This window comes from Pristis pectinata, chromosome 19, assembly GCF_009764475.1.
Source record: "Pristis pectinata isolate sPriPec2 chromosome 19, sPriPec2.1.pri, whole genome shotgun sequence".
Taxonomy (NCBI): domain Eukaryota; kingdom Metazoa; phylum Chordata; class Chondrichthyes; order Rhinopristiformes; family Pristidae; genus Pristis; species Pristis pectinata.
The window spans coordinates 31,165,333-31,190,549 of record NC_067423.1 but is presented as its reverse complement, the minus strand read 5'-3'; the positions used below and the strand labels follow the sequence as shown (position 1 = coordinate 31,190,549).

Below are 25,217 nucleotides of genomic sequence, written 5' to 3'. Positions count from 1 at the left end.
ATTGTTTTCTTGCTAACCCACCTGCCTTGGCAGTAACAGCAAATCTGGCTACCAAAATCTACTACAAACCCACAGACTTCCACAGCTACCTGTTTACCTGCTTTAAGACCACCAGCCCCTCCTCTTTAGTAATGTGGATATATTCCAAGACATCACTATTAATATCCGTTAATTCCTTAGCTTTACCTTCTCCACAGTAAATACAGATGAGAAATATTCATTTAAGATCTCACCCCTCCCTTATGGCTCTGCCACATTGATCCTTAAGGGGAACTATTCTCTGCATAGTTACCCTTTTGCTTTTAATATACTTGTAGAATCTCTTAGGATTCTTCTTTACCTTATTTGCCAGAGCTATCTGGTGCCCTTTTCTTGCCCTCCTGATTTCCCTCTTAAGTGTAGTCCTACATCCCTTATACTCAAGGAATTTGCTTGATCCCAGCTGCCTATACCTGCATATGCCTCCTTTTTCCTGACCAGAACCTCAATATCCTTCATCAGCCAGGGTTTCCTAATCTTACCAGTCTTGCCCCTCAGGAACATGCTGTCCCTGAACTCTCCCTATCTCACTTTTAAAAGCCTCCCAACTTACCAGATGTCCACTTACCTGCAAACAGCCTTTGCCAGTCAACCTCTGCAAGTCTTTGTCTAATGCCTTCAAAATTTGCCTCACCCCAATCTAGGACTTGTGGACCAGTCCTATCTTTTTCCATAACTATTTTAAAACTAATAGAATTATGGTCACTGGTCCCAAAGTGCTTCCCCACTGACACTTCGTCACTTGGCCTGCCTCCTTTCCCAATAAGAAGTCCAGTGTTACCGTCTCTTTGGGCCATCTGCATAGTGTTTGAGAAACCGTTCCTGGACACATCTAATAAATTCTGTCTCATGCTAGCCCTTTGCACTCTGGCTCATAGCTTGTTATTAGCTCATTGATGCTTCTAGCTGCCATAAACTTCATTTTGTGAAATCCTGAAAATTCAAAGTGAAATAAATGCTCAAAAATAAACATTGATTTTAACTCTCAAAATTATTAAAAGATAAATTCTGCCAAACCCAGAGCCAATGATCATGTATCATAATTCAGAGTTTGCATGGAAGGTCATTGAGTTCAAATATTAACTTTGTTTATCTTTCCACAGATGTTACTCTATTTTGCTGAGCATTGCTTCAAAATAATAGGGAACCACTAGTTATAAATATTGCTATGTTTGGATACTTCAGTGGTAATGCAGAAATTTAACAAATCGGCTGACTTGTGGGCTGCCACCAGAGATTGATGATGGAAGCTGTGGCATTGTTTTTATCAACCCAGTTAAATTACTTATGTTTTTCAAGGATGGCAACCACTCCTGTTTAATCTGGTATACCTGTAACTTGAGTTTCAAATTACGTGGTTGACTCATTACACCCTCAGGACTATGAAAGATGGGCAGGGCACATGGCTGTGTCAGTGTCACCCACAGTCCAAGAACAAACAAAACACACCTTGTGAACACAGGTAAGGTTTCCAGTTACTTTGCCCATCAGTAATTGCAAGAGGAAAAACTTTTAAGTTTAAAAAGACAAACTTCAATGTATAAGCAGAGAAGTAAAGAAAATCAGGTGGGCAAGGTAGCTCAGAGATGTTGGTCCAGACTTTGCAGTCAAAATAATCGTAAGGCTAATGGTGTCTCCATTATAAATGTATGAAATTGGGTAACTCCAACTGAGGATATGTAGTTTCAAAAGTCACGGCTTGCGTAGTGCTGCACTACCACTTGCTTCATAAAACCAGCATTTTACTGCTGAGCCAACCACTTAAGTTTTGTTAATGGCAGAAAGTTGTTATAGGTATAACTTAAATGTCATACTAAATCTCATCATTACAATTTAAATGTCTTTTGACAACATGATATGTTATTACCAATCAACCTTACAAGGATAGAGTTTCACACCTTCAGGTCAATTGTTGTGGGTTTTAAAAATACATATTTAAAATTTTACCTTCATGTTTCTTTTTCCTCCCTTTTGAATAATCTTTTTCTTGTTTCTCTCTGAGCCTGATCTCAATAAGTTTTGGCCACTCTGATTCACTTTCCACCTCTGATATTTCTCTATATGAGAACTCAATCCTTCAATTTAATTGGTTAAAGAAATACACAGTAGCTTACCCAGGTCCCAAATGCTTTGCTGCAATATAATCAGCCACGTAAAGTACATTAAAACCTAACATGGTTAAATAAGTCTAACTAAAGGCAGATACCGTTGGATGTACCAGTACAGCAAAATCTAGATCGATATAATTGCAATGTACATGGACATTGATAAAGCAAGGTAAATGGAAACCTGCAGAAATTCATTGGCTTTCCTTTAAATAATCTCCAATGCCAATAAATAGTTTAATCAAGATAGAAATAAAAAGTCAAATCTCAATATTCAAAGACTAAGGAAAAGTGGGGGTGGGAATTTAAAAAATATGTTGAAAGTCATATGAGATAATAAATGTGCAAAATCAACATTCAACATATTTATAAGAATCTTCCAGCAGAATTATAGAATTCAAGAGGATTGCAACATTTCAAAAATGTCAATGAAATGTGAAATAAAGTAACACTTAAATATTCACTTTCAATTTCTCTCCATTTTCTGTGGTAGATCCGGGGAATTTAAAGCCAACATGTTGGAAGTTTGGGCCAAATTATGTGGGGAACTTTCCCCATTTCTTCAGAGTCTTTGATCAGGTTTGGGATTCCTAGACAAATGCATAAGTCCTAGAATTATGGTAAGTAGTTCTGAGTTATTCCAAAACCTCTCATTTGTGGACTGTGTACACACTGCTGAAATGTGCTTCTGGAAAGGCTCTGGAGAGGCAGAAGTAAAGCCACTTCAGATCTTATGTCCAGACCTTTTAGACACAGTATTTAGGCAGCTTGCCCATTTCAGGCCAATGGTGATCTACAGGATATTGGAGGTGATCAATTTGACAATTTAACATTATTAAATATCATAAGGTGGTGGCTACACTGTCTCTTGTTGGAAACTTTGCTCGGTACCAGAGTGGCACAGATGTTAATTGTTCATAAATGGCCCAACTTCAAATGCTATCCTGTTGCATTCAGGCACAGACAGTTCCTTTACCTGAGCTGTTGTAAATGGAACTACAAGCTGTACAATCATTAGTGGCCATCTTCTTGTCTGACGTTATGATAGAGACAAGATGATTGATGAAGCTGCTTAAGATAGTTGGAAGGGCTGGGATGAGTGATGTTAAATGCACAACCTTTTCCTTTATATTAGGAATGAATGGAGAGTTTTCTTTTTGATTCCCATCAGCTTCATTTTTACTCAGGCTCCTTGATGTCATAACGTGTCCAATAAAAATTAAAATAATTAGATTTTATATATATATATATATTGATATATATATATATATATACATATATGTATGTATATATATATATATATATATATATATATATATATATATAATTTCCCCTTCACAAAGATGTTGATTTTGCCTAATATCTCATGCTTGTCCAGGTGCCTTGATATCAGTTCCTTCAATAATGGATTCCAACATTTTCCAAATAACTGTTGTAAAGCTAACTGCCCTTCAGGTCACTAGTTTTGTTCACCTTCCATAATGAATAGCAATTTTACATTTGCTTTATCCTAATCCACTGAGACCATTCTAGAAACCAGAAAATATTGGTAGATTACTATCAATCCATCCACCACCTCTGTGGCTACTCCTTTAAAACTCTAGGATGGAGGTCACTGGCTCAGGGGATTTGTTGGCTTTAGTTCAACTAATTTCTCGATTTCAATCTTTACTAATATAAATTACTTTAAGCTCTTTGTTTGGACCATACTCACTCTGTGGAGTACTTTTTGTGTTCTCTTTTGTGAAAATAATAACAAAATATGTTTTTAACAGTCCTTAATTCCATATCATGCTTTTTCTTGACTTGGCTTCTAAGGGACCCATATTTACCTTCACTACTCTCTTCCTTTTTAATACATGTAGATACTCTTACAGACTGTTTTTACAATTATTGCTAATTTCATTTATATCCTCTCATGTTCAGTTTTAGTCTTTTAGTAATCAATTTTTGGTGATCCTTTGGTATTTTTAAATATCCATCTGTTTCTCAAGATTAATACTCTTTTTCACATTAGATGCCTGCTCTTTTAATTCAATGATATCCTTAATTTTTTTAGTTAGGCATAGGTGGTGCACTTCTCCTGTAGAGGTTTTGCTACTCATAAGTTTGTTGAAAATTTTGAAATGTTTCTTCAAAGACAGCAGGTTGCTCATCCACTGTCTTACCTTGAAGTGGAGCCCATCCAAATGGAACAGCTCCCTTTTTAACTCAGTATTCCATAAAGTGAAAGCCTTTTCCCCTACACTACATTTTGAATAATGCATTTAACTCTCAGATTTGTCCCCACACCAATTTGCCTACGGATCAAGTAACAATCTGGAGATTATTACTCTTAAAGTTCATTTTCATTTAGTCCCCAGCTTCAAACTCTCTCAGAACTTTATTCTTTGTTCTGTCATTTCAATGGTTCCCCTTCAACTCCAACTGCTTCTGTACCCCAAAGGAGATACCCCTAATTCTGACACAATTATGTAATGAGTAGGCAACTGCATTGTGTGCCACTGCATTGGAAAGCCCTTGGTTTTGGTTAATTGTGCTTCACAAAGCCAATTTTACTCTCCATGATTCACTTGTGAGGCATGTAACAACCATGCTCTAATCCAGATCACATATATGCATTTTCAAAAGCAATTAATGAATAATGACCAGAAATAAGAACATTGGTTACCTTTTCCTAGTTTCTGCAGTCTACTTTTACCATTCTCTCCTTATAAACTGGCTGAGACCAGATAGTTTGGTAGAATGTGGAATTTTCTACTACTTACATAAGCTCTTGATCAAATAAACTTATAAAGCAATTGAGGATTCTGCAAAGGACTGCATATTAATGCAATTAGCCCTTCCTTGCCCTCATTTATTTTCCATCTAGCCAGTGACAATGTTGAGGAAATATGAAGGTGGAGTCAGCCTTAAAACCACCACAAAGTTTAGTTTCCTGTATTTATAATGATGTAAATTGGCAAATTCTTCTATTAGTTACTTGCATGATTTCCTGTTAACCTTTAAGAATAATTTTTTAATGTTGTGAGAGCTGAGTTAATATCTATGGATCAATAATGTGAGAAAGTACCATAGAGAAAATGGCATAAAAAGGAATAAAGTCTTCCTTAGAATTTTGCAAATGTATGGATATATCTGACAGAAACACTGACCTAAAAAAATGAAAACCTAAACCTACAATAAACCATGTTTGCCCTATTTCAAATGTTTTAAGTTTAACATAATAAAACTGAAAAATGTATGCTCAGCCACAGTTTACTATATACCCACTCTAAGGCAGTTACTTCAAAAATCAATTAAATTTCAAAGCTGAAGTAGAATTCACAGTGCATTGTAATCAGCCTTCTGTGCTGGACGGATGTGTTTGTTTTATTTCACCATTTGAATCAAGCGAAAATAATGTGTTTTGTTATGGTAGTAAGTACAGTTAACTGCTTCCCCCTGCTCCTATTTCTCATTATCTTAATGGATTATTAAACACTCATTACTTGAGAATAAAGATGCACGTCACACAGAGTCTTTGTTCAGTGATTCGGGTTTGTGAATTTGGTAGCATGCCAAGAGATGATCAAGTATTCTCCAGGGAACTGAAACAAAATTAGAAATTCAACGATCTGTCCTGTTCTCCTGTGCCTCCCAGTTGTAAAATTAGGAGCTGCACATACATACGTTAAGTTCAGAAAAATATATAGCAAAAAGTGTACATAAAAGGAAAAGGTGAAGGAGAAAAATCATTTCCTTTTTACTGTATTTTGAGCAATGTTCTTTATTTGAATATTGAGATAATCAGCTAGTGCTGCTACTGAGGGTCCAATGACAGTTTTGGTCATTGGCATCAGACTGAAACCTTCAGCTGCTGGGCCTTGGGTGGAACTGAATAGGGGTTGCACATTTTATTAACTCCACACTCTCAACCTCCCTGTCCTTCACTCTTACTCTCAACCTAGTGAGACCAGGATTGGGGGATGGGGGCCAGGATGAATGCTCAATCAGTTAGAGTTGGGGAAAGGGTGTGATGGACAAGAGGGATCAAGGTCAGTAATTGGGTCAGTAAGGTGAGAAAAGGAAAGAGAAGCCAATACTTGAGTCTGTAAGAGATCTGACATGCTGTAGTTGGTGGGCATAGTGGGAGACAGACAAAGGGATTGGACATCTATCCTTGTGTCAGGGTGGATGGGACAGGGAGGGAGGATAGGAGGAGACGGATTGGGAGTTGTGGTGTGACTGAAGTTTTAGGGAAGAGGGGCCGGAGTCAATTCTTGAATCAGAGGTAGGAGAGGGATTGGAGGCTAGTGCTTGAATATGTGATTTAAATCACAGTGGAGGAGAGGGGTTTGCCTCGGATCAGCAAAGAATTGGGCCTTATGTGACAGCAAAGATTACAGATAATGATGAAGTATATAATAGTGGTGGAGGAGATCAAAGCCTCCATATCATCTCCTTATCTCATCATTCACCCTCCCAACTCCTCATCTCAGACTCGCTCTCAAGTTCCTTGTATTCTTAATCTCATTCCCAACATCTTCATTCATTCACTCTCACTCCCAGCCTCTCATATCCACTCCCAAACTCCCCATGCTCTCACATTCACTCCCAATCTCATTGTCTTCTCGCAGTTACAATCTGCATGTCCAATCACTTGCATTCACAACTTGCTCTTATCCCCCATTCACTCGCAACAACCCTGTCCAATCACAGCTGCTCAATTTCCATCCATCTACTCTAGCCCTGATTTCTCACCTCTCTTGCATCTTCTCCTGAAAGCCAAACTCCTGTTCATTATGTCAATGCAATCCATCTCCCTTGTCCTTAATCCCATCTGACTCCTGAACTCTAACCATCCCCTCTTAGCACCCCTGCTCACTGAGTTTTTGCCTTTCTTTGAGGACTGTCTCTTTCCCATCAGCAAACCCTCCTCATAAATAACCTGCTTCAAATGTGCCTTAAACTTTATCTCATTTTCTTTTAATTCAATGTTGCTCAACATATGTTCCTGCATTCAAGTTTTATTTACGTCCCTCTCAGGACTATCTTTCCAAGTTCGTCTCAGCACAAACACTGCATAAATCAGAAATATCCTCTGTGGCTCCAGTATTATTGTAGTTTGTTTCCTTCACCCCGCCTCAATTACTCCGCTTCCTTACATTTTAGCTTCCACTCTTCATGAATACTATGCCATACAAAATACAAAAACAGCACTGCACCTCAAAATAAGATTCATTTGTCCATCATTACACCCTCACTGAAGCAGATGGCTGTCAGGCCCCTCAACCTACCTTGTAAACTCCTCTTCTCCCTCAGTGGGCTTGTCCTATCCCTTCCCTTCTACTTCAGCCCACTGAGCAGTGGCATCATTTGGCTGTCATGATCTCAAACTCTTCATTCCCACCTCCTTCTCCCCACCACCACCACTGACAAACCTTTCACCTCTCTTGCTCAAAGCTCATCTTTTATGTCAGGATTCCAAAATTTTCACTCAATAGATTATAGTCATAGAGCATGGAAACAAGCCCTTCGGCTCAACTCCTCCATGCCGACTGTGTTGCCCAGCAACCTAGTCCCATCTGCCCGCATTTGGTCCATAGCCCTCTAAACCTCTCCTATCCATGTACTTATCTGGATGGCTTTTAAATGTTGCTAATGTGCCCACCTCAACCACTATTTCTGGCAGCTCATTCCAAATACTCACCACCCTTTGAGTGAAGAAGCTGCCCCTGATGTCCCTTTTAAATCTCTCGCCTCTTAAATCTTAAACCTGTGCCCTCTTTTTCTTAACACCCCCTCCCTGGGAAAAAGACAACGTGCTTTCACCTTGTCTATGCCCCTCATGACCTGTATACCTCTATCAGGTCACCCCTCAATCTCCTATGTTCCAGGGAATAAAGTCCTAATCTATGCAACCTCTCCTCGTAACTCAGGCCCCCAAATCCAGGCAACATCCCAGTAAGTCTTTTCTGCACTCTTTTTAGCTTAATAACATCTTTCCTATAACAAGATGACCAAAACTGTGCACAATACTCCAAGTACAGCCTCACCCATGTCTCATGTAATTGTAACATAACTTTTCCAACTCCTTTTCTCAGTGCCCTGACTGATGAAGGCCAGTGTGCCAAACGCCTTCTTCACCACCCTATCTGCCTGTGATGCTGCTTTCAGAGAACTATGGACTTGCACTTCTACATCCCTCTGTTCTATAATACTTCTCAGGGCCCTACCATTCAAATTACAAGTCCTACTCTGGTTTGATCTCCCAAAATGTGATAATTCATTTTATCTGGATTGAAAGCCATTTGCCAATCCTCAGCCCACATATCTAGCTGATTAAAAATCCCCCTGTAATTTTTCATAACCTTCTACACTATCTACAACACCACCTATTTAATATCCACCTCCTTTCCTGATATGATTTATTAAAGCTCATGGATATTTTTATTTTACAGAAGCCTTTATGAATGAACATTGTTCTTACTGTATCCCTATGCCAGTTTTGTTTTTTTGCACTTATGAAATCAGAGTTCATGAATTCTCAATTAGCTATTGGGTTAAAGGAGGTTTCAGACCACTATCTATTTCAGTCCTGAAATGGTTACGATGTCTGATGACGAAAAAAATCACCAGCAAACAGTGATTTCCTCATATTATTCTAATGCGAACACTTGAAGGCAAGGTATAAAACACATGTGAACCTGCACACTCAGTAGTCAGCTGAACTCATCACAGCCAGATTGTAATATGATCTACTTGTAGAGTAATACAATGAAGTGTTACATGCTTGTAATTGTGCTTGCTTTGTTCCTCTTGAAAGGTAAGCTTTCTCATATAGATTATATTAAAGCCATGAAAGAAAAGTAACAGTTTGGTATGTCTGTATACTTAGTTGAGTTACGATGTGTGTATATAACAATCAACCTAACCTACTTTTGAATAGAAAATAATTTCCAATAAGTTAATTTAACTCAATTTAACTAAATAACTACATGTGATTTCATCTGGACTTTCATTTATTGTGTAAATTATGGGAAGTTATTGCATGAAATTTCTTAAGGTGTTAGCTGAGAACACAGAACTGCTGCTGAGCAAGAAGTATGACAATGTACAGGTGCTATTTATCACGTCAGAACTATGCTACATTCTGTTTAATTTCCTTCTTTCTAATTCACATTTATTCACATTTTCTTTTGTCACTTATTAGAGGTGCAGTCACAGAAAACTTATGCCAATATAGAGGCATATCAATGGCTTAAATTATAATTACAATGCAGAATTTTCATTGAATGAAATTACTTTGTTCTATAATACTGAGTTCTTTAATACTTTCACATGTGCCCAAATGCACCTTCAATTTGAGTTTTTGTGGGAATTGATAGTGATGCAATGAGATTAGTGGGCCAAGTGCAAATTTATTAATCATATTTGCAGAACAAGGAATGAAGTCAGGGAGAGAAGGACATAAGAACACAAGAAAATAGGAGCAGGAGTAGATTATCAGACCCTTTAAGCTTACCCCCCCATTTAATATGAACATGGTTCATCGATGCTGGCCGCAACTCCTCTTCTGTGCCACTTCTCCCATACCCTTCTATTCCTCAATCAATCAAATATTTACCCACCTCTAAATATTTTTAATGATCCAGCTTCTTTCCGTCTTTCTGCACGTAGACAATAAGCTGCCCTGTGATTTCTCTTACAGAAGTACATGACCTCAAACAAAAATCCATTTGTCAGTCTTTTGCCTACTCATTCAATCCACCTAAATCCCGTTGCAGTATCACAATATCCTTATCACAACATGCCCTTCCACCTATTTTCGTATCATCAGCATATCTGGAAACCTTACATATTGTTCCTTCCTCCAGGTCATTAAACAGTGAACAATTGCAGGCCAAGAACTGATCCCCTGTTACCTCCTTCCAGTCTGAAAAGGACCCATCTATTCCACCTCTCTGTTTTCTGTGCAACAGCCAGTTTTTAATCCATTCCAATACATTTCCTCCAATACCATGAGCTTCTGATATATGCACCAGCATCCTATGAGACACCTTGTCAAATGCCTTTTGGAAATCTAAATTCACTGCATCTACAGGTTCCCCTCCATCAACTCTCCCTGTTACATTCTCAAAGAATTTGAGCAAATTTGTCAAACATGATTTGCATTTTATAAAATCATGTTGAGTTGTTTTAATTATATTCAGCTTTCCAAAATGATCAGCAATTTCCTCCTTGATTATTGACTCTGATATCTTGCAATAATATCTGTTGAACTAACTGGGCTAAAGTTCCCTGGCCTCTGCTTTTTTACTTTTTTGAACTAGGATTAAGAGAAAGAAAACAGATACAGAAAGAAAAGTAAGGAAAAACTAACACATTTAGAATTTATAGAAAAGATTGAGGAACAATTCACTAGGAGCAAAGTGGAACTCCACATCTGAATAGCCCATTTTTTCTGGGCATTGAGTTTCACATCTGGATCATTAAATAGCACATTGGCAGGATCTTTGTAGCAGGAATTATCAACCCTGCATAATCTGTGGTTACAATGTAAACTCAATAATTTCTTGACTTTCCCCAGGGAGATTGCAAGGGAATCTGGATAGCTTTTAACAATGGTAGAAATTACCCAGCAATATCTGGTTAATCATCCACACAATGAATTACTGTTTATTATCTGCATGCTATAGATTGTCAGTACCTTAAATTTATTGATAATTTTCAAACCAAATTGGACAAAATTACTGAAATAATGCTGGTATGAATGTCTTTGTACCTAAGCTGTTACAGATTTGTGGATTGTATTGCAAAATGGGGAGGAGAGATCAGACTTAGTTATGCATTCATTCCATCATCAGTATTTTCGAAATCAGAAGAACATTTACCTTGATTGAAACCTTAACAAGAAAACCCCAGTCCTTGGGACATTCATGACACAGAATGAGGAAATAATTTTGTAATAAATTTCAGAGATTAATGTCTTAACGAAATTCTTGAAACCAACTTAGCTTATATTTCATGGCAGATTCTATTAACTTTCACTCTTTGTAATGTTATAACTCTTGATAATTCATTGTTATGTTACAATTAACTTGTTCACAATGTATTCCTTGCTGTCATAAAGGGCTGCCAGAGATTTAGCAGGCACTTTTGGTTGGTAATTATACAAGGATATGAAACTGCAAAGAAAAGCATGGTTGGAAGAATTTCGTAATTTGTATGTTTTTTTGACTTTTACTTTATTTTTATTACAGCAAATATTGTTTCATATTACTTATCAACTGCACTATCAGAAGCTTTGCAATATTATAGAGGATATCAAAAATGTAACCCTGATTAGATGCTAAGTAAATAATAAACTTTAAATATCCTATAACAATTGACTAAAACTGATTATTGTTTAATGCAGAGGATGTTTTTGCCTACAATCGAGTAAAACGCGATTATTCATCAAACAGCTATGGTAAGTTAGCATTTAGAATGCTTAAGTAAAATATTATATCCGTGGGGCCAATGTCCCATGAGAACTTCATGTTCGGGAGATTAAAAATCATGTCTGTTTATTCATAGTGCATAATGAATAGCAGGTGTATAGACCATCTTAGGTCTTCTGGTGAGATCTTCGTTTTCTCTTTCTGCACTGTCAACTGAATATTTCCAATATTTTCTCCCACTCCGTACCGATATTTTCCACCCATTGTCTTGGTTCAGTCATTGAAACTAGTGAACTAATTCTTCCACATCTATGGGCAGATTTGACTCCAAAACCCCATACAGGTAACACCTAACCCACTATGTACGGGTTGAATAATGGATAAAAATTCACCCAAAAATTACAATAAGCTGACTGTTCAGGATTGCCACAAATTTATGTTATGTGGCTTCCAGAAAATATAACAATAGATTATTGGCTGAAGTAAATAATTTCCAAAGCAGAGAGTAACTACATCCTCAAAGCCACGATGATTTAAAGCCTGTCTTTAAGTACTGTAACAGTATTCCAATCTCTTCCATGTCACTAATTTCAAATTAAAAGCTGCAAACAACATCTCCAGCCAAGAGTGCAATGAACCTGCACTTAAATCACTGATAGGTTTAAGTCTCACAAGCAAAGCATGCATCTAGTACATGACACCATATCTGTACAAAAGCTGCATGATTCAGAAAAATTAAAGCCAAGATTTTGCCTCTCTTTTTGTACCCCATACATAGGAATGAGACTGATCAGGATGATTTTGTCCAGTTAATATTTAAGTAGAAACATTATTATGAAAGAGAGGAATATTTTCTTTGGTTGTTACTTTAAACTAAATAGGTATCCAGTTAGTCAGGTCATTGAATAACACAAATACAGGTAGTTGTCCATTCAGATTTTAGAATGGGTCGGTTGTCCACTCTGTTTTTCTGCATCAGAATGACTACACATTTATTTCAGTCTGAAGAAATAAGAGCAATACATTTCCTTTTCCCTGAGGTATGAAAGATGTTAAAGCAAGATATTTAGATATTTAGCAACAATAGCAAATAAGAATATTTTGCATGAAGCTTAGAAAAAAGTAACTCAAGGACTTTGATTCATATCCAATGGCGTCAATGGCTCCAACATAAAGTGTTTAGTTTTAATGAAAACTTAATATAACTAATAATTATACCAACATGATAAACTCCCCATATAAATGCCACTTTGTTAACTGACAGATAATTCTGTATAAAATTAAAATATTAGAGACTGAACCTTATAGCCACAATTACTACAAGTGAGATGAGTACTAAATGAAAGGGAATAATAATTGGTCAAGAAGGTAAAAACTTCTGCACTCTCTTGTTTTGTATGAACCAGATTTAACTTTAACATATTTTCTGCTAGATCTGGACGGATCGGCAATCACACAAACCTTTAGATCTGCAAGGGAAATTTCAAGCACAGCAGATGAAGGAACTCGTAAGTTTATATGTCTCTCATTACAAGATTTATGAGCATTCAACTATTTTATCCATTTATCTTGCAAACAATACCAAGGTAATCTAAAGATTGTGTTCGAAGAGCTGTCGTAATGGAGGGGATTGCTTTCTTTATACTTCTTCAGATACCTGCAGTATATGGGGTCAAGGGGCAATCAGGACCTACACCGATGAATTTTATCATTTTACATCAACATGCAATTATATTCTGAGTCGCCAGTGCCTTGGTGGCACAGAAGATTTTAATGTGGAGATTCGTCATGGTTCACAAGGCAACTTGGAGCATATTTTCATGAAAATCGAAGGTGATATGATCGTTGTGGCAAATGATACAATCAAGGTTAACAACAAACTGTAAGTCTGACAGATAAATGTTACTATTAATTATAAGATGTGTCTTTACAGAACTGAATAGCACCTAAATGGGTGAAGCTTGGTAGGACCTGATACTGTCCCATATTCCAGCCATCCATCCCAGAATGGAACACCACAATGCTCTTGCTCTCTGCCCCCAATGACTCCAGGAATTTTTGAGTCTCTTACTTTTATACAGACATATATCATCATCATGGCCAATTCTTTTTCACAGAGCAGCTCAAGATGGAAATTCTTTTATGGGTATTTGAATGAGAATGATTAAAAATTTGCTACATTTACTCCCTTACACCATGTAAAGATTTCAGTATAAATATGAACCTAACACTGCTCAACATAACTCTATTGCACAAAATATTAACATTTTGATTGATATCAATATTTTGGATCTAAACTTTTTCATTCATTACTGTTTTTCTCCACAGAGCTTCTTTGCCATATGATGACAAAGTAATTAATATTCAGCAATTCGGAGTTCATGTACGCTTTAGAAACAGGAAGCATACTATATCTCTGCTCTGGAATTACAAAGATGCATTGTTGGTAAGAATGTTTGATATGTGTTCTTTTCAATGTTAATGAAGAGTCGATAGGTTTTGATGATGGTTAAGTTTAATTTAAATTCGTACCTGTGTGTTTTCTTTGTCACTGACACCGTAATCAGAGTGATCCTTTTGTTGAATTTTATTGAAATTTTTTAAAGAACAGTTGTACCTTCCTCATAGGAAAGCCAACAAAATGGCTATGATTTATTATAAGGAGAATTAAATACCAAAGATGGGAGCTATGCTTCAGTTAATTTGAGCATTGGTGAGAACATGTGAAGCACTGTGTACTGTATTGGTCTTATTTAAGGAAGGCTGTTAGTGCATTGGAGAAGTTTTACTAGACTAATACCAGGCAAGGGCAGGATGCCTTATAAGAAAAGATTGGACAAGTTATGCTTGTATCTGCTGAAGTTTAGAAATCTAAGAGGCGACATGATTAAAATCTATAAGATCCTTACGGGTCTTGACATGGTGGATGAGGAGATCACTGGATCATCCTCATCTCTCAAAGGATCATCTAGAACTGCAGGTTATACACTGAAGATAGAAATGAGTGATTTTTTTTCTCTTAGACGATCATTAGTTTTTAGAATTCTCTTCTCAAAGGATAGTAGAAGCAGAGTTTTTCAGATAAATTTCCAGACAATCCTTAATTAATTCTAAGGAAGCAGATAAATTTCCAAGGAATCCTTAATTAATTCTTTGGAAATAAGTTTGCTAAGCCATGCAGTGTTTTCTATTTGCTTTTTATGCTTAAAGTGATATAATACAGAAGGATTCTGCATGCAATTTCAAGAAAGATGATGATTAGAAACTTGAGATTTAAACTCAAATAAAGACTCTTGCATATTTGCTATAGTGGATCAAATCATTCTGGCAGTTCTGCCACAGCTGACATACCATGGGGATCAATACTAGGCTATTTATGAATTATATTAATAGCTTAAAAGAAAAGATACAGAGAAGCATATCTGTATGCTTATGTTACAAAGCTCAGTGGTAAGGTAAGTTGTGAGGACATTAAAAAGTAAGCAAGCTAATAATAGGCAATGGCCAAAGAGAACAGCTGGAGCATAATGCCGATAAATGTGAAGCTATGCATGTTGAAAGGATGAACAGAAAAACAGAACATTTTCTAAATGATAAGAAATAAGAAAATGCCAGTGTGTAGATGTATCCTGAAATACTGTTTTACAAGAGGTAGAAAATATACACCAAGTACAGCAGCTATTAGGAAGGAAAAGGGTATGATAGTCTCTATTGCAAAGGTTCGATCTGCAAGAGTTTTGCTAAAATTGTACAGAAGTAGAATGTATGATTGGAGTCTCTCTACCTTGGAACCAGTCCAGTGTAGATTCACTCACTTCATTCGACTGATTCCTGGATTGAAGAGGTTATCCTGTGAGAACAGATTGAGACTGGCTTGTCTTCATTGCAGTTTAGTGGAATGACAGGTGATATTGAGGCATACAGGAATCCAAGATAGATTTTCAGGCTAAGTGCTGAGAAACTCTTTGCTCTAGCTGGAGAGCCTAAAATTTAAAGATGTAATTTCAGATTAAGAGGTTAGCCATTGAGGACTGATATGAGCACTAATTTGTCTGTGCAGACTTTTGGAATTTTTGACCTTAGATATCAGTGGATGCTCGATGGTTGAGTATATTCAAAACTGAAACAGTTTTGGACATCAAAGGAATAAAAGAATTTGGTAATCAGGCTGCAAAATGACCAGCATCTAAAAGAATGGCCAAGCAGGCTTGAGGGGCCTTGCATCCCACTTCTGTTCCCATTTACTTACTCTTTAATTTGCTATGTTCTTTAATTCTCAGATAACCGTTGATGCTCAATACAAAGGACTATTATGTGGCCTCTGTGGACCATTTGATGGAAGTATCTCAACAACTTATGGTAAAAATAGATAAATGTTCTCCATACTAAATACTTCTTAATCTTTCTCCAAATACTTTGTCATTCAAAAACACTGAAGGTATTATGGAAGCAATCAATGAATGAAAAAGTTAAGTTTGTCTTTGGCTTTGCTGTAGATTTGGATTTTACCCGACAGTGCAAATTGGATACTTGGAATAAGGCTTGCACCACCACCTTCTCAGAAGAAACTGGGTGTGCATCAGCCCAAGTAAGTTGCATAGCACTGGGAGTGTGTCATGAATTGCAGCTCATTAATCACTAACTTAAAAAAACACTAGTCTTCTTGAACCTCACTTAGTGAAAATCATTGCATTTTGTAAATTTTATCACCCCCATTAATTACCTCTATCATATTCCATCGTACCAATATTTTGACTGCATCCTCTTCCTCAGTAATCACTGACTCAAAGCACATACTAAGTACTCTAATCTCGTTCTGTATTTCTAAGGATATACTGTGTTCTTTATCCCTGTCAAGCCCCATCCAACCTCTTTGTACCAATTTACTGTTTACATGCCAGTAAAAGATCTTGGAGTTTCCTTTTCCATTAGCTGCCATTTTACTTTCATACTCTTTCTTTGCCAACCTTATTTTCTCTTTCACTTATCTGCTATATTTTGCCTGGTTCTCATTGATGAGTCAACCTCCAATGCTTCATAAACCCTTTTATTACTTCATCACATTCTGCATCCACCTCTTCATTCAAGGAGACCTGGCTTTGGTTCTCCTACCTTTCCTTCCTGTGGGAATGCACCTAGCTTGATCTGAAGCATTTCTTCCTTAAAGGTTACCCATATTCTATTATTGTTTTCCCTGACGATCTTTGATTCAATTTTGTTCTGATTAGATTTCCTCGAATCCCATTGAATTCAGTCCTCTTCCAATTAAAAATTTCAAATTTAGATTGTTCTTCTCGAGTGCAAATCTAAACCTCTTAATATATTAATACTCTAATCCAAGAAATCACCAAATGACCCATGTCTCATCTCATTTCCCAGTACCAGATCCAGCAATACTTCTTCCTAATAAGGCCTGATAACTACTCTTGAGCACATTTCAGAAATCTTCCACACCTTTCCTTTTATTCTACCGTTATCCCATATAATATTTGTTAATTAAGATCCATCATCTTACCACTATCAAACTCTATCAGTGTTCAGTGCAAAATCTGAAAAATCTGAATGTCCACTCTTGCCCACCACTTGGTTCCAGCATGACTTCCATACCATTCGTAGCCACAAAATATGTGCCCTTCATATGCTCTGCCTTTTATATGTTACAAGTTTGACTGCAATTAGCATAATTTAGCCACCCTGAAACCCTGGCAACAAATGGCACAGTCAGAACCAACTGATTGCTACTAACACCGAGATCTGAGGAGTAAGATTTTCACACAAAGAGTTTTAACCATTTGGAATGAGCTGTCAGAGGAGGTAGTAGAGGCAGATACTATTACAACGTTTAAAAGGCATTTGGACAGGTATTTGGATAGGAAAAGAGTACAGGGATACAGGCCTAATGTAGGAAAATAGGATTAGGTAGACTGGCATCACAGTCGGCATAAAAGCCCATTTCTGAGCGGTATGTTTCTATGATTCTATGTTACTGAGTAGGTAACATGAACTATTTTCACATCCTGTGTCAGGGTTCACAGGCACAGGTTAATTGTGCAAGAGTAGATTGCATTTAAACTACCCATTTTATTTCAACCAATTTAGCCCTCCTCTCTTCACCCTTTCAGCCTCACCACCCAGTCTCTCTCCTCTCCAGTTCTGAGGCACTAAAATTCATAATGCATAGGCTGGCAATCTTGCTGCTGATTAATGATCACCATTATTTGTTTGCCCTCTGTCTGCTCTGTGAAGAAGACCGATTTTAGAAAAATCAATAATTTTGCTCTTGTCTATTGCAGCTCAAGAAATCGGTTTTGAAATTTTGTTCATTAAATTATTATTCTCTCATTCCTCTGGTTGTTCAGATCTGTTCAAGAATCTCAGAGCTTTTCGCAGTGTGCTCTTCTGCTGCCATCAACAAAAAATTTGTGGAGATGTGTCTGAAGGATGTTTGTGCTTGTAAAGAAGCAGAGAACTGCCATTGTGCCAGCTTTCATGAAGCATCACAACAGTGTGTGCATGTAGATCCATTAACATGGAACACATGGAGGGACATTGTCCCCTGCAGTAAGTTATTTTTGTGGAGGTCAGCCAGAACTTGAACCATACTCTTTTAAAACTTAACAGAATACTGTGCCTTTTCAACTTCTAGCAGTAAACCAGTTTTTTCTGGAATTATCTTTTGCTGCATAACAATACTGCACAATTGAAATTGTAAAATCAATAACTTTTCCTTTTCAGCACAGCCCACATGTCCAGGGAATCAGGTTTACCGAGATTGTGCTCCTGCTTGTATGTCAACCTGCACCGATCCAAATTCTCAACAGCAATGTGATCAGTGTGTGAATACATGTACTTGTCCAAAAGGTAATTATGCTTGATCTTTATTGGCAGTTTAACTTAATGTTAAAATACAATTTACTAAATATTACACAGTGATTGTACCAGTATATTTTCTTAAACTGACATTCCTTTTGGAATAGAAATATTTTTTATAAAGGAGACGACAAGGTGAAAAAGGCTGAACCAATCTTTTGTTTGTCCCTGGACATTCATGCTTTTATTTTTCATTTTTCTTTCCTCTTTAAAGACATTATGCACTTGTTTAACCAAGATTAAATGGTTGTCTACATTCTATTCACTTTTGTAAAAGTCGACATTAGATATGAAGAATGGAAATAGCATTAAGAAGTTTAGGGACAGGCTATGGAGTATGTATTCTTACAGTAGGCTTATTAATTTTTTTCTATTATTGTAAATTCAATTAATTTGTAATCCTGTTCTGCAAGTACCTGGAGGTAAATCATTTCTACTGGAAAGTCTAATTGTTTTTCACAAACACGTCCTAATTTTTGGGTGAAAGTTGCAGGCTTTTTTTTTGCATGAACAGATATACTTAGGCACTTATTTCATTGTTTTTCAGGTACTGTCCTTGATAACATTAGAGGTGGTGACACATGCATCAGCTGGATGGATTGTCCTTGTGAATATGGTGGAAAAATTTATAATTCTGGAGAAACACTAAATTCCTTCTGCCGATCGTGGTATTGGTTCAAATCATATAATTATCAATAAATAAATGCTCAAATGCTTCTAGCAGAAATACTTTGCTATAAATATGTTTCCTTATGTCTTTAGCACCTGCCAAGGTGGAATATGGAACTGTACCAATCTCAACTGCCCTAAAGTATGCAAAATTGAAGAAGGAACTCATATCACAACATTTGATGGCATACGCTATAACTTGATTGGAGATTGCTCGTACTATGCAATTGTTGTACGTGAGCTTTTGCTGCATCAATTGATTCTAATTATCATTACTTATTTTTTCATAGATGCATATTGCATCTATTATCCATCTTATACATTGAATATACTTTTGAGTTTTGCATTTCAAATTGTTCTTCACAGACAAAAGACTGGTCAGTGAAAATTGAAATGCATCCATGCCAAACAGCATACAGACAGACATGTTTACAACGAGTTACATACATAAAATATCAGGTACGATTTTGTGGTTTTCATTTACACATTTTCTATTCCAGTTTTTTAAAACACATTTTATAACATGTATCTTTCCATTCTAGAACTCCTACTCAATCAATAATCAAGGCATCATTCAACATAATGGGAATGTAATGGGAATGCCTCTAGGAGATGGTAAATAGCTTTCAATCAATCAATCAATCTACCAAGCAACAAAACAGATGATTAAAGTGCAGTTGACTTGTTAATCTTTTATTGCAGGTGAAATAATGATATTTCAACAGTCATCGCAGTACATTCAAGTGCACACAAAATCTGGGCTGACGATGCAGATACTGATATCTCCCATCATGCAGCTTTACATGTCACTGCCCAAAAGTGCACAAGGAACCACAAAAGGTACAACTAATTGGGTACTTCCGAGAAAACAACAATGCATTGTTTGTGAGCAGGGTGTTGTCAGATGCGACTGCTGGAGCTAAAGACATTCAGTGAAAAAAAGACCACTGGACTGTTTCAGAATCTGTTTTGTGGTAGTCCTATAAAGCTTCACGAAGCAATGTCCCAATCACATTCTTCATCAACTCACTTGTCTCTTTATTAGTATCCTCCTTTGAGCTTCACAGATTGAAGGAAGGAAATATTTAAACTATGATATCTATATCTATGATATAAATATTTAAATTAAACATGAGTAGGATACTAAAGCAACATTACTGTATCCATGTGACAGTATGTCCTCCCAGAAAACTCCAGATTATAAGAAAATAAGATTTGATATTTTTTCATCAGTTGTGTTTACCATTGAAATTGTGAGTACCAGAACAGCTTCAAAATTAAAAATTCCAATCCATACATCGGGTCTATTAAAGGCTACTCTAATATTGAGTTGATTTTGACCTGTTGACATAACCAAGTATGTGCATTCAGCAAAAATAATTTGGCCTTGCACAGCAGTGTCACTGTTCACAGTCCATGGGTTAGTTCCTTTTATAAAATTATTTCTAGAACCACATAAAGCCACTTGAAAAAGCTAATTTCCAGCCTCTGAAATGGAAGTAATTGCTTATATTTTTGATACATTTTGCGAGGTGAATTGATCCCAAAGAGTAAAAACTATAATGAAGATTCCCTCAAACCTCTGGAGAATAATTTTAGCACAACCTACATTTTGGAATACTGACAAGATTGGACAGTCAACCGCTTTGCTTCCCAATAATAAGTCCCACTTACTTTGCTGGAGAGTAAATTCTCGCAGGGTATAAAATCAGCCTTACATTTGATCCTGCCAATTTACCAATGATCAGATTAGGTTAATGTTATCTGTTTAGAGAAAATAAAATATAGTTTTGTAACATAATAATAAATTGTGCATTATTAATGAAATAGTTTCATTCATCCTTAAGAGGAAGTTACACAAAAATTTAACTGCTCTCTTGTGATGACCTGAACTGTACTTTTCCCCAGGTTTGTGTGGCACCTTCAATGACAATGCAGATGACGACTTTCTATCTGCACAGGGCATTCAGGAGTACACATACGTTGCTTTCAGTGATTCGTGGAAAGTCAATGAAGAATGTCCCTCACCAAAAGTGAATCCTACCTGTGTTAGCTCTGAAAATGGTAATTTTGAACAGAATCTTCCTTATGATACTTTACAATGTTCATGAGATGTCTTTTAAGATAGTGTATATTGTGAACCAAACTCGTCAAATAATTTCATTTTCCTCCTTAACTTTCATTTGCAGAAAATTCAGTATATTAAGACATAAATGTCCCTTTCATCCCATCAACCCAGAATTCCTGCCTCTGCATTATTATACATATATCTTAAAATCTGACCTGGTCACTTTGCTGTAACTGTTTTCAGTCAGAATTTTGAATCGTCTGAAAAAACTAATCAACAGAATTGGAGCTGAAAGCTGAATAATATCTGAAAAGGATCCAGAATTTAAGTATAACTTGCTAGAATAACTGAAAATGTACATTATTTAGAAGAGATGATAAGAAAAGAGTGAAGTGAAAGAAATTCAGGGACTAAGTCTTGGAAAAGAATAGCAGGAAAACGGAATGCAATAGGAACAGGGATATTCTGTGTGCTGCAGATGACTCAGGATAAATAGCAATCTGAAATAACTAAACTGTTCTTTCTTAATAAGTGCATAATGGAGACAGAAAACCAAATAAAGCCAAATTGAAACAAAATGACCCAGTTTATTTTACCTGTATTATGTGAGGTAACATGACAGGGTAAACCTTCCATTGTCCCAAAATCACTTGTTGGCTGCTCCTGGGTCACACTGCTTATTTCAGCATGGGCTTGGATGCAGTCCTCTACTGGGAGCCTGGTTCCCAGCTTTTCAGAATGGCTAGTGCAGCACTGGAGTTGCCTCAGTGCAGGCAACCTGTTGGACTCACTGAATGGCTGGTGAGACTCAATTCCTTGGTTCACCAGCTGTCAAAGCTCCCAATGTTATTGAGCATTTTGCTTATTTTTGCATGTGTTGTAACTTGTTGAAAAATTTTTAAAAATTGCTGTTTTACTTCATATTTACTGTTCTAAAAACACATTCATATAGTAAAAGTAATTAAAAGCAACAAAACTAACTTAAATAAATAATTCAAAGTAGCTTTAGTTACCTTTTTTCCATTAGCCTCTGTCTCCCACTCATCTCAATGGAACCTGCTGCTTTAAACTGGTGCTGGTTTTGCCGTCAAGCTTGCCAACCTGAGAGCTGGGAAGCCTGTGGAAGTCTGGACTACATGAGGCATTCACTCAGTGCAGCACAGGGACAGCGAGCAGCTGGTAGGGCCTTAGTCCCATGCCAGCGCTGTAAACTGAGACTACTGATGAAAAATGCAGTTACATCCCTACTTAAGCACAAGTGTGGAAACAGAATTTCCAGTCCAATATTCAATTCAATCGACTAAAAAAGTACAGTACTGATATAGGCCTGACTGACATTGCTGTTTGTAGAATTGTCTGGCTCTGGCTGAAGAGAGTTCCCAGCATGTCTTTTAAAGTTGCACTTTTCTGTTACAGCTTGTCCAGGCTTCCCCTTGTCTGTCCAAACTCTGTGTAAGAAATTGGCTCATTTGGGTGACAATAAAAGTTACCCAAGCCCTAATAGTCTTCAAGTAGTCATGACTTGCAGCAATTCTAACTTATGTGAACCTCGCCAAAATATACTTGTGGTTTCGTAATATCTTAAGCACAGTTGTTATATTAGAAATAGAATTCTACTGGTTGCTGAATTAAGTGTGCGCTTATAAAGTGCAATGTGATTTTAACCTCTTGAGTACTGAATTTAATATTCTTCATGTAAATTACACTGTTATCCTTCCTAGGGCTGATGGCAAGGACACAATTCAACAATATACTATTAGATTAAAGAGTGGGAAGGGATAATAAAACTATTGTGCCAGATGCTGGTCTTGACCTTGTTTGGCAAACCCAGATACACACAGTCATCATTAGTCACTGTACTGATCAGGAGTAATTCAATACAGTTCTGCTCTCTTCACATTTGATATAACCATATCTTACATCTGTCTTACAGAAAATTATGCCAGAGAACAATGTGCGTATATAAAAGACCCAACAGGGGCTTTTTCCAAGTGCCATTCTACAGTGGAGTTTAATAAGTATTATGAAGTAAGGCAGAATTTTGTTTGAATTTTTGCAAATGAAAACATATTATCAAATTAACTAGCCGAAAGCTGCACAGAAATTAAGCACAGTTGTTTGTCTACAAATTGGGTTGTACCATTTTGGTTTCTTTCAGCACAATTCAGTTGAAAATTAATTCAATCCAAAGTAGGAAATCTGACACAGCACTTTCTGTTGTGATTCATTCTTTTGACCCTGACCTAATTTTCACATCAGGGATGCATGAGATGGTGCCCATGCCCCCAACCCACCAATCTAAGACCACACAATCCCATGGTTCTTTTACAGCTGTTACTGATAGCTGCACATCTTGATTCTGGTCTCACCCCCAATCAACCTTGATGCCAACTTACCTGATATTACTCCCCTGATTTCCTCTCTACTGAGGCTATTTCCCATCGGCTTTTCCTAAAGCTGCTCCCTATCCCCCTTTCATAAAGCATCTCCCTATCCCACTCTCCTGATACTGCTCCCTAATCCTCTCTCCTGATGCTGTTCACAGTTCCCCTCATCTGGTCATGCTGCCCATGTCTCTCTCCCGAAGCTACTCTCTATCCCAATGCTGCTCCCATCCCCATTTCCTGATGCTATTCTTCATCACCCTCTCCAGATGATGTTCTCCATTGAGATGTTGCTCTGCATTCTCTCACTGCTTCTCTCCATACTGATGAAGCAACCCTTCCTCCTTTCCCAGTGCTGCTCTCTATCCATCTCCCAACGTCACTCCTCATTCCCTTATCCCGATGTTACTCCCAATTTTCCCCTTCCAATGCTGCTCCCTATCACCCTGTCCTAATGCTACTCTCATTTCTTTTTCCCCATTCCTCTCTTCCAATGCAGTTCTCCAAGTCCTTTTCCTGATGCTGCCACTGATACCCCTCTCTCAATTCTGCTCCCGATCCCCCCTTTCCACATGGGGTTCATAATTTGCCTCGCCAAAACTCCCACTCCCAGTGCTATTTTCAATCTTCCTCTCCTGATGCTGCTCTTGATTTCTCCACTTCTGATGCTGTGTCCAACCTCCTTGATCTCAAACCTGCCAAATGCTGAGCCAATCTACTCTGCAACACTGTGTTCTTCTGTTGGGATAGGGGTTGCGAGGGATCAGCAGTGCTGTAATGTTCTGTTGTGGTGTAGGAGGCTGGGGGATGGAACCAGCAATGCTCTGTTCTTCTCTTATGGGGTGAATTGGCAGAAAATACATCAAAGGTGTACTTCCCATTACACTCCATCCATATTTCCAACTGGACCTACAGTGGATCTCCCAAACCTGGCTCTGAGAGTAAAGGACCAAGCAGCACATTTTCTTTTTTTTTGCAATTGATGGAATGGCAACTGAGAGAGAGTCATTGTCCCACCTCATTAACATCCAGTGCATCATCCGGGGTGCACAGTGAATTTCTAAGCAAATACGTTTCAATGACAGGATGTTATTTACGATCCCAAATCCAGGGCAGGTTTCATTTAGCACAAATCCACATGGACCTTATCCTTCTTTGTGCAGATTTTGAAAATTGGGATTAATATAACATTTATAATTGGAACAAAGTAAACATTTCTTGTGGTTTGGAAATCAGCTTTCACTGTCTGTCATTCTGATAGAAGTTACCTATTGTCATAAATCACAATAATACAATTTTATGCAAAAATATAAAGCTGTGTTTCTTTAATAATTTCAGAAAAAAAGGGTATTGATAGGTTTAGGTTTATGGAAATAAGTTAAAATGTTAATAAGAATATTTTATTCAGGTTAGAGATTTTAAAGTCATGGTGATATCCATTATGGAGATATTTTAAATGGTAACAAATTATGTTTTTGTTTTTAGATGTGTAAAACTGCCTCATGTAACTGTGGAAAGATCGATGACTGTGTGTGTGCTGCAATGGAAGCGTATGTTCGCGCTTGTGCTGCAAAGGGCATCATCGTTATGAACTGGAGAAGATCAATTTGTTGTATGTAGTTTTTGGACACATTTCACATTACAGGAAAAAAAGGAA

General features: G+C 37.2%; 1 protein-coding gene across 50 annotated transcripts in view; it reads left to right on the top strand.

The window, feature by feature from the left end:
• Positions 1 to 8,834: 8,834 nt before the first annotated feature.
• LOC127580297 (mucin-2-like) overlaps positions 8,835 to 25,217 on the top strand; it is a 65,364-nt gene continuing 48,981 nt past the window's right edge. For all 50 annotated transcript variants that reach the window (XM_052033556.1, XM_052033574.1, XM_052033584.1 and 47 more), the window contains exons 1-17: positions 8,835 to 8,952; positions 11,545 to 11,598; positions 13,003 to 13,077; positions 13,223 to 13,451; positions 13,898 to 14,015; positions 15,850 to 15,928; positions 16,066 to 16,157; positions 17,929 to 18,130; positions 18,305 to 18,430; positions 18,987 to 19,107; positions 19,202 to 19,340; positions 19,475 to 19,567; positions 19,651 to 19,723; positions 19,811 to 19,948; positions 21,017 to 21,172; positions 23,110 to 23,204; positions 25,046 to 25,172. In XM_052033556.1, the coding sequence (XP_051889516.1) occupies positions 8,904 to 8,952; positions 11,545 to 11,598; positions 13,003 to 13,077; positions 13,223 to 13,451; positions 13,898 to 14,015; positions 15,850 to 15,928; positions 16,066 to 16,157; positions 17,929 to 18,130; positions 18,305 to 18,430; positions 18,987 to 19,107; positions 19,202 to 19,340; positions 19,475 to 19,567; positions 19,651 to 19,723; positions 19,811 to 19,948; positions 21,017 to 21,172; positions 23,110 to 23,204; positions 25,046 to 25,172 (1,966 nt within the window). In that variant the 5' untranslated portion in view covers positions 8,835 to 8,903. The remainder of the gene's footprint in view (positions 8,953 to 11,544; positions 11,599 to 13,002; positions 13,078 to 13,222; positions 13,452 to 13,897; positions 14,016 to 15,849; positions 15,929 to 16,065; positions 16,158 to 17,928; positions 18,131 to 18,304; positions 18,431 to 18,986; positions 19,108 to 19,201; positions 19,341 to 19,474; positions 19,568 to 19,650; positions 19,724 to 19,810; positions 19,949 to 21,016; positions 21,173 to 23,109; positions 23,205 to 25,045; positions 25,173 to 25,217) is intronic.